This window comes from Nematolebias whitei, chromosome 9, assembly GCF_014905685.2.
Source record: "Nematolebias whitei isolate Nwh7 chromosome 9, NemWhi1, whole genome shotgun sequence".
Lineage (NCBI taxonomy): Eukaryota > Metazoa > Chordata > Actinopteri > Cyprinodontiformes > Rivulidae > Nematolebias > Nematolebias whitei.
In genome coordinates this window covers 44,493,891-44,503,349 of record NC_056506.1, presented here as the reverse complement: position 1 = coordinate 44,503,349, position 9,459 = coordinate 44,493,891, and the positions used below count along the sequence as shown (strand labels likewise).

Below are 9,459 nucleotides of genomic sequence, written 5' to 3'. Positions count from 1 at the left end.
TATATATATTAATATAACTGAGCAATATTTAGTCTGCTGTGTTTCCTCCAACACCTGAATACCTTTAATAAAGTGTCTCTGGCCTCCATAAGCATCTGATGGCCCTCTTTGGTTCCATTTTCTATCAAAACCTAAAAACCCCAAAACAAAACACTTAACTGTTGCTACAAATGGACAGAATGTGTTTTTAGAAAAGCCCACAGGTTTAATGGTTGATTTAACTGACCAGATAAGAGGAGGTCTTCCTCCACAGAGTCATCACGGCTTCTTCTCGCTCCTTCTCGTTGGGAAGCTCCGACAGGGTGAACGCCGCCGTCACCAAATCAAACTGCACCTGCAGGGAGGAACCGCAGCGTCAGGGTCTAACGTACATTAAAAAAAAAAAACAAGTTTGCAACAAATTCATGTTCTAATGAGCTTTATCGATCTCACACAGCGTTCTCAGACTATATGTTGTTCCTGTACTTTAGATTTAAAATAATTTATCAAAAATAAACTTATTGAACGTAAGCATTTAAGGGTATTTTGTCAGAGGATCTAAAGCAAAAGATGAAATGCACTCAGTCTGTAAGAGTTTTTTCGTTACTAAGGGGCCATCTATCACCATGCAGTATATGTCAAGTTATTATTTTGCACAATATTTACAGATGCAAAAGTTGCAACAGGGTTTCTGCAGAAATCAGCCAATCACATTTAATGCTTAAAAAAAATCAATGTATGCAATTAAAATGGCACTTCAGTCCATTCAGAAATCAGACCAAGGTGGTTAGATGGTGTCTAAGAGCCTATTTATACCTGCTGTCCCAGACTAAAGCTTTCATTTTCTTTTTTTTTACAAACTAAAATCCTTCACCGCCCTGATAACCGACGGACAAGTGTCTTCCAGCCACTTTAGCTGGAATTTGCATTTACCCATTTTATCTCTGCTCCTGCAAACTAGAAACAAATTACTAAAATGGTTCTACATGTTACTCTATGTACTTTTTTGTTATCATCACACTTTATTGATTCCCCAAAGGGGAAATATGGCAATAATCCATAGCCGCACTGCCCTCATTTCTCTAAAAAAAACTAATAAAAAATGCTTAATTACACTCAGATTTAAAATTAATGCTTTTTAATCTCATTTAAGTTCAAATTTTGCTAAATCTATTTAATGACTTTTGATGCTTTTTAATGTATCGTGGAAGCACCCTGTGCAAAAGTGAACGTGCACACAAAAAAGTGTATAACAATGTTATTTTTCAGAAAATAAACACCTCTTTACTTGACTTTAATCTGACTAACTCTACATGTCTATTCTGGGACAGAACATGGATGGTTCTGTACGCTTAAAAAAACGATGAAAGCTTAAGGACAGCATGTTTAAGCTGATGTCTCTGATGCTTAATTATTGATTGATTGGTCAGTGCAGAGAAGATAAAAGTAGGCCTGTCACGATACATTTTGCTGGATGATTAATTGTCTAAAAAATTATAGCGATAAACGATAATATTGTTTGAAATTTGACAATAATTAGTAATTATTGTCAAATTTAAGAAGAAATTCTGGTTAATTTGTTTTGAATGTAGTACCTTTTGTCGACCACCGGATGGCAGTATAAGACTTTTTTGAACGGAAGGATGGATAGTAAGAAAAATGGGAGGGAGGCCCCTTGATGTGACATGGACTGTCTCTTGTTCCTGTTTTTCGGTTCTCAAAATGGTGGACGCTCAATGTGGTTTGAGCTCGTTAGCATAGCATTTGTCACACAAAACTTTTAATAAAATATCAGTAAACAAGTTCTCAGCTTCGTTTTGCAGAGATAAACCACTTTTTACACAAAGACACGGGTTTCGACTGTGAATTTTGGAGCTTCGACAAGACGGAGGTTTATCACGACAGGCCTAGATAAAAGGTCATATTGTTTATGTACTCAAATGTTTTACTAACTTTTTTTTTTTTAAACTACGATTTTTGAGCAAATGGAATCCAGATTCATACGTTTCTGCGATAAAAACATAAAAAACAGAGGTTCTAACCTTAGGAGAGACTGGAAGAAACTGCCTGAAATAGACCTGCTGGATGTGAGGTTTAGCTTTTTCATCATCGCCTGCGCAAGAGAAAAGAAACACAGATGCTTCAGTTGATTCTTAAAAACACGAACGTTCTCGTGACATCTTCATCAACCAGCGTTAACCTTTGAGAAGTCGCTCTGCCAGAACGTTCATCGGCCCCGAGCTGTCCACACAAATGATCTCCTTTAAAGAGGCGCCCCAGAACGAGTGCGACGCCCTGTGGGAGGAGAGAAAATTCACTCAACGGGTTGTTTTTAACTTAATTTAGAGGAAAAGCTGAGTTTTAGTTTCACGCCGACCAGGCGACTGTTCCCAAGCCTGAACCAAAATCCAGAAGGAACTGTGGAGCGAACGAGGGATCCCTTTTCTTTATCTGAAAGGCCAAAACACAACAAGGGAAAAATATTTATTTAGCTAGGATTAAAACAGAACATCGTCTTTGTTACCTCATGCAGAGCTCTCTTCACTGCTGCGTAGCCTCCAGCGAGCCGGGCGGCCATGTAGATCACCGCCTGCTCCTCGTTGAACCTGAAACACAAGCAGGTTCAGGATGGAGATCTCACGTTCTGTGAATGCAGCACACATGCTGCTGTTTTAGCCACTCGCACATCAGAACGTTCAGCTTATTGAGAAGAGGGGCCCAATGACTTTTGTTTTTTGTAAACTTTACACTTTTCAGGGTTTTTAACATTATTTACAAGTATTCGCTTCGCAGAATACATTTCAGTTCCTTCATAAACGTTCTCTGGGTTCTGCTTCAGCGTATTGGCTCTGTTTGTCTGTTTTTGCTACTGTTAGTTTTCAGCAAGCATTTGGCTGTTTTTAGCACACAGCTCACATTTTTCACACATTTAACTGTCCTTTAGAAAACTTTTAACTTTTAATAAGCATTTGGTTAATATTTAGCTTTTTTCCACTTAAAGCTAGTTCTTTGCTAATTTTAGTTAGCATTTTGCTATTTAGCTTCTAGCCAGTCATTTGCTACATTTAACTTTTGGCTACCATTTTGATACTTTTACATACATTTTACCTTTTGCTGCATTAGCTTTGAACTTTTTCTACTTTTAGCTTGTGTTTTTCTACTTTTGGTTATTATTAGGTAGCATTTAGCTTCTTTTAAATTTTAACTACTGGTTAGTGTTCTGCTTCATTTTGGTTTTAGAGAGCTTTTGCTTCTTTTAGCTTTTAGCTAATGTTTTGCTCCCTTTAGCTTTTGGGTAATAGTTCACTCCATTTAGGTTTTAGTTTGTGTTTTTCTTCTTTTAACTTTTAGCTAGTGTTCAGCTTATTTTAGCTTTTGCTACTTTTTATATCCCAGCTTAAGACCTTTCTTTTCGCTTTTCCTTCTGATTTAAACTAAAGGTGTTTTTCAGAGTTGATCTTCTTGTGTTGACCTTTCATAAATTTTATTTATTTTTGTTCGATATTTAATGTTTTAATGTTTTTGCCGTCTGCTTCGACTGTAAAGCAGTTTAGTCAACTTCAGGTGATTTATGTAAATGTGCTGTATAAATAAAACTGACATTGACACAACACCATCTCAGTTTGAGCACCTTCAGCAAATTTCAGCAAAGTTATTCAGCACTTGGCGTCCGCACTGCAGGTTCACTTAAAACACAACTTCTCTAGTTTGATTTTAAAAAACATCTAGATGAAATCTGAGTCCATAAAGTTCATAAAATGTGTAAAATGTTTACTATTCATCAAGGCTGACATAAATCTATCTAAACTGAGCAAAATGTGTGTTGGAAAAATATTTTCTTACTTTAGAGGAGTCCAATGATATGTTGTTCTCTTGAGCTCCTTCAGAACCTTCCTTTTGATTTGATCCTCTAGTGCTTGCTCATCAATATCTGCAAGGGGAAGTACGGTACGTTATTCACCTCCATAACTGCATCAAAAGCCTTCTTTGATGCTCTCAGATATTCACTTATGATCATTTGAGCTCTCTGTCACCCACCTCCTACTTTCTGCATGGCCTTCTCCCAGAGCTCCTTCTCCAGGATAATAGCCTTCTGCCTTAGCACTCCATCTTCAACCAGCCGCTTCCGACGCCACAGGTAGTTTGTGAGTTTGTGACTGTGTTCCGCAAGCTTAGATATACAAGCACCTATAATAAAATAAATAAACACACGAGTAAAAAAGCAATATGTCTAATTTCAAGATTCATTCACCCTTTATTTATACAGGTTAGTCTCATTGAGTCACAGATCAAAACAAGCTACATTTGGAAAGAACTGAGCTTACTATGAATAATCGACTTTGCAGCCACCTGGAGCTCCTCGGGCAGGTGCAGGGTCTTCAGGTTGGACACACCTGGGTGTGCCCTGTGTGGTTTTCCTTTCAGGAAATCTACTTTAGGTTGTGGGCTGGTTGCGGAGCTAAAACTCTGATGGAAAAAGTTCAAATGATCAATATTTCACACATCAGTAAATTAAATACTCTAAAATTTATAGTCCAGTCCTATAATTATATTTCCACTGACAAGTTCAAACACATTTAAGCTGATTTGTTTACTCCTGTCACCCCCAATAACACTTGTAATGAGGAAGTGATCACTTTTGCTTTTGTCCTTTCAAAATGTCAGCAAGCTGAAGTTCAGAGTGCCTAATTTTTGTCAGAAACATGAGTCAGGAAGAACAATAATGTCTGTAGCAACGGGATTGTTACCTGGTTTATTGAGCATGAACTTTGGTGAATAATGTCTCTAGTTTTACTTTGACAGAAAGAAAGTTGTTATGCAGGATTTTATCTGATTTTTCCTTTTACTGATTTAACAGAGTCCAATGAGAGACAGCTGTTGGACCATTCTGACTATTATTTTCTAAGTAGATTTGTCTGGTATCTTATTTACTAAGCGGATTAGCACAAATTAGCATTACTGTACACCAATAAATTTTTCTTTCTTACTTTTTATCCCAGTTAAATTGGGACAGTAACAATGAAAATGGGTTTATAATGGTTGACGCAGAACAATTGGGACAAATATATATTCATAAGATTAGTATAATAGACTAAAATAACGTTCTATACTCAGATAAACACATTAAATATATTTAACCTGAACTGATTCAGAATGCTGCGTTCAATGACAACTACGAACAGAACTCACCCTGAACGTTATCTTCATCGTAGCCACCCTCAGACAGGAAACGCATGCTCCATAGCTTCGTGTTGCCATGTCCTTGATGTCTAAACCGAGTTCAAATATCGTAAAAAAAGCAAATTTCATACACACGTTGATAAACCACACGTCCTTCACCTGAGTATCAAGAAAATAATTCCGACCATCGACCAATGCGGAACGTTCGACCGCAATTTTTTATTCCGACGTAATGGTAATAAGAAGAATGCTCACTCTGTATTTTCGCGCGCGTACCGTCCAACATTAGAACCATAGAACTATTAATTTCATAAACTAGAGGTGAAACTGGTTAAGTTTAGGTAATTTTAATGCTTCAATAACTGTCAAGTAAGAAAATACAACCAACAAAAAAGTCATATATAAAACTATTAGTTATAAACTTTGATTGCTGTCGCGTTAACTGCATTAACAACCCACAATGGGCAACCAGCATGAAGTGAGTTTTCTTTAGTATAAACGATCTTTGGCAAACTCCGTTCTCCACCGGCTTGTCCGGCAGAAAACAACTGCGGAAGAATAAAGTTTCCTGCCGTGTGTTTTTGTTGTCGCTTGGTTTCTTCTGTTATTGTTTCCAGCTAAATATATTTGCGCAAACCACCATGAGACGAACCAGATGTTCGAGGAATGCTAGTCAGAATACAGTAGAAAATGGAGACGTCAAGTCCAAAACAGGTTGGTGGTCGTTTAGCTTGACACTTAGCCATTTGGGCTAAGCAACAAGACTACAACAATATTAAAACGTTGTGAAGCAGTGTTTATGGAACAACAGGATGCTCGACTAAAACAAAGTTATTTATTTTAAACGTTCAATTAATTTCTGCACCTGTCAAAACTCACTGATATGTAATATTGTTATTATAAATACTATAAACTAATACAAAAAAAGTGCTACGGTGGAATAAAAGGCCTTCTAGCACATTGTACCATCATCTTACGTATGTTATTATTTGTGTTTTCACACTGACATCTAAAATAATGTGTTTAATGCAAATAAATTAGTAAAATAACACAAGTTAAATAAAAACTTACAAAATTAAACCTATTGCATCTTAAATGAACAGCATAAATGAAGCAGGATGGAAACTGCTTGTGTTAAACTAGAGTTTTTATCCTTCTCGCATGTATTTTTGTTGAGTTCATCAGTCCAAAATGCAGCATTTATTTACAACCGCTTTCTGTGACTCTGATCAGTGTGGCAGTGGAAAGGAGATGAAGGACAGTGGGAATCGTACCCGCCTTCAGCCTGCGCCTTGCTGGATTCGACCGTCTCATCAGGAAAGACATCAGTCACGCTGACCTTCGGATCGGGGACGAAATATGAAGTTGATCTGAAGAAGATGGTCCAGATCAATCCCGTGACGAAGTACAAGAGAAAGATTCGCTCTCAGACTGTAAACGCTGGTGTGTATCACGTGTACTACTGGAACGGTTCTCGCAAAACTGGAATAGCAAATCATTTCTAGTACCACAAATAGTACTCAATGCTTCTAGCGTTATAAACAAGCAAATACTAAACTTGTATTTTATTTTAAAGGGAATTGTCCAGATTAGGTCTTGGTTAATGAAAACCAAACATTTTTTTTTTAGTTTGATGCTGGTGACTTGAGTGCTGTGAGAACTAAAACTGTGAACAAGAGCGACGTTTTAGCATCAATTTTTTTGAAAACCTTATCGTCCCACTGGAAGTTGTTACTCGTGTTGTTGTTTTTGCTTTTTTTTTACTGTTTGTTATCTATTTAAAAAGCATTTTGGGTTTCATTGTTCCCTCCTCTTGTTAAGACAGCTTAGGTGAAGCTGGAGACAAGCCTGCTAAATCAGGACAACCTGCTCCAGACAAAGAGGAAGAGGAGGAGACCGAAGAGCAGCCAGCAGCTAAGAAGAAACGAGGGCAAAGCAGGAGTGAGACAAAACTTGAAAAGACGCCTAAAGAGGAAGCAAAAAGTGAAGGTAAGATTAATATATGTCATATTTTATGTTTAATAGTATCATAAACCTGCTTATACTGATTAAATTGTTAAATATAAAGTACTGTATAAAGCTTTGACTGTCATTTATTTACATGTTGCTTCCAAGAAGCAAACAAATTTATATTAATACTAATAAATTAGTGAGAAAACCACCCACAGTTCACAGAAAAACTGTAAAGACTGTTGATCAAACTTCGAAGTCTCTTCTTTGGAAGCGAAACATACAGAATGTATGGGGTTTAAAACTTTTGCACAGTGCTGTATATTCACCAAAACATGGCTTCGATTTTTCTGGTATTTGTGGATCAGAGGTGGTGCGGACGGTGGTGATGAAGGGCAAAGCTCCGGTGGACCCAGAGTGCAAAACTAAACTCGGAAAGGTACTTTTTCGTTTCTGTCTGCGTGAGAAATGAAAGTCCAGATTGCGGTTTCACACCTGATGCTGAGACACCTTTTCAAATATTGTTTACGTTTTGATAATTCAGCTAATATAAATTACATTTAAGGGTTTAAAATAGTAGCTGCTTTATGCGTTTGCTCATGCCTGATTAAAATGTAAAGTTCTCATAATTTGGTGATTAATGAAAACAAAAAGTAAAGTGCTTTATAAATAAAGTTGCGTTGTATTGTAAAAAATATTTCAAAATATTGAATCGTTTTTTCTTTCAACATTTACTATATTCACAAATGCACAGATTTAATCATGTATAAAATTACAACACGTTTGCTGTTTACTTTTGCGTGTTTTCAGCAGTTTGTATTATTTTTCCTGTTAAACGGGTCACCAACTCGACCAACATACTCTTCACCTTAAAGCTGCTTTCGTGACTTTTTGGGTTAAAGTAATGATTTATCTTTAAACCATAGAGCAAGATTTAGCTTCCTTGTTTTATAAAACATTTTGTGAAGTTGTATCTTCTGTATTTACAGACCAGCGCGTACGTTTTGTTAAAGCTTGTCAATTTTCAGGTATTTAACAAACAGCTGTTTGGAAATAAAACAAACGGAAGGTATAAAACTTATACTTGATGCATATACATTAAATGAGACTCAGTAAATGTTTAACCAGGTGCGTTCTTAGCATCTATTTTAAATTATGGATTTTTACAGTATAATAAAAGCCACATTTCAAGGTACTTCTTTTGAGCACATTTCTTAAATAGATTTTTGGATTTTAAATTTATGGCACTCTTCTTTGGCCACATAAACACGTTTTATACGTGTTTTTTTCAGAGTTTACGGCCACTTGACTCTGTCTGCCGTGGATCTGTTACAGACCTTAAACTCTCGACACGTTGCTGCACGTACGCCCGCACTGGATGGTCCTCTGACCATCCACAGATTGAATCATTGGTGTGTACTTATACATAAAGCTGTACTGGGTCCTTTCTCCTCGTTTCATAAATTGTTATGACAGAAGGACGACCACTTCGCTCCCAGGACTGCGACTTAATGTCTGTACCTAAAGTCCAGACGGGACAAAATCTAATCTACCGGTAATCTAAAAATGAAGGAGTTGGTTTCATTAAAAGTATTTAACGGTGTTTTAGTAGATGGTGAGAAACAAATGTCAGGTTTCAGTATTTTATCTAATGTGGCTAAGTATTTGTTTGGTCGTGTAACCAACTTTAAGGCGGAGCTCTTTTGGTTTATTTGATTTAAACCCTAACAGTTGTTGTTAAAGATTGTTTTATGAAACTTTGTGTTTTGTTGCCAGTATTGGCCAGGAAACTCTTGTAAATGCACTGTTTTTAAAATCTCTGTCCCAGTAAAATAAAGTAGAGAAATAAACTGAAAACATTTATTTATTGGTGTATTTACATTATTTCATGAACACGTTCTTCTCTTTCAGGCTCATGTTTACTGTGAAGGAACCGACGTGTATGACGTGATGCTAAACCAGGTAAACTACTTAACATTTAATCACTGATGCACAAAACTTTGCTGCATTTGACAGTAAAACTATGATAAACTTGCCCTCCTTTTCAAACTTCAGATTCAGTTCAATTCAGTTTATTTATATAGCGCCCAGTCACAACTGAAGTTGTCTCTGTGCACTTTACAGAAACATTCACATACATTATAAATGCCAACTAGAAAATGTTTCTAAGTAAGTAAGAAAGAAAGAACGACGGTAAGGAAGCAAGTAAGTCAGGATGTAAGGAAGTACGATAAGTAAGGAAGTAAGTAAGGAAGTAAGTCAGGATGTAAGGAAGTACGATAAGTAAGGAAGTAAGTCAGGCTGTAAGGAAGGAAGGATGTAGGGAAGGAAGGATGTAAGTAAGGAAGG

The 9,459-nt window shown here is 36.7% G+C and overlaps 2 protein-coding genes across 2 annotated transcripts in view; one reads left to right on the top strand and one right to left on the bottom strand.

The window, feature by feature from the left end:
• Positions 1–5,322, bottom strand: part of mettl17 (methyltransferase like 17) — a 12,227-nt gene extending 6,905 nt beyond the window's left edge. The window contains exons 1-10 of the mRNA XM_037681384.1: positions 5,170–5,322; positions 4,305–4,446; positions 4,018–4,167; positions 3,823–3,910; positions 2,504–2,585; positions 2,357–2,430; positions 2,180–2,274; positions 2,022–2,092; positions 227–334; positions 63–131 (exon numbers count right to left, since the gene is read on the bottom strand). Of these exons, the coding sequence (XP_037537312.1) occupies positions 63–131; positions 227–334; positions 2,022–2,092; positions 2,180–2,274; positions 2,357–2,430; positions 2,504–2,585; positions 3,823–3,910; positions 4,018–4,167; positions 4,305–4,446; positions 5,170–5,289 (999 nt within the window). The 5' untranslated portion in view covers positions 5,290–5,322. The remainder of the gene's footprint in view (positions 1–62; positions 132–226; positions 335–2,021; positions 2,093–2,179; positions 2,275–2,356; positions 2,431–2,503; positions 2,586–3,822; positions 3,911–4,017; positions 4,168–4,304; positions 4,447–5,169) is intronic.
• Positions 5,323–5,705: 383 nt separating this feature from the next.
• The window catches only part of parp2 (poly (ADP-ribose) polymerase 2), a 15,790-nt gene continuing 12,036 nt past the window's right edge, over positions 5,706–9,459 (top strand). Inside the window, exons 1-5 of the mRNA XM_037681898.1 lie at positions 5,706–5,874; positions 6,394–6,603; positions 6,982–7,149; positions 7,479–7,549; positions 9,022–9,072. Coding sequence (XP_037537826.1) covers positions 5,802–5,874; positions 6,394–6,603; positions 6,982–7,149; positions 7,479–7,549; positions 9,022–9,072 — 573 coding nt within the window. The 5' untranslated portion in view covers positions 5,706–5,801. The remainder of the gene's footprint in view (positions 5,875–6,393; positions 6,604–6,981; positions 7,150–7,478; positions 7,550–9,021; positions 9,073–9,459) is intronic.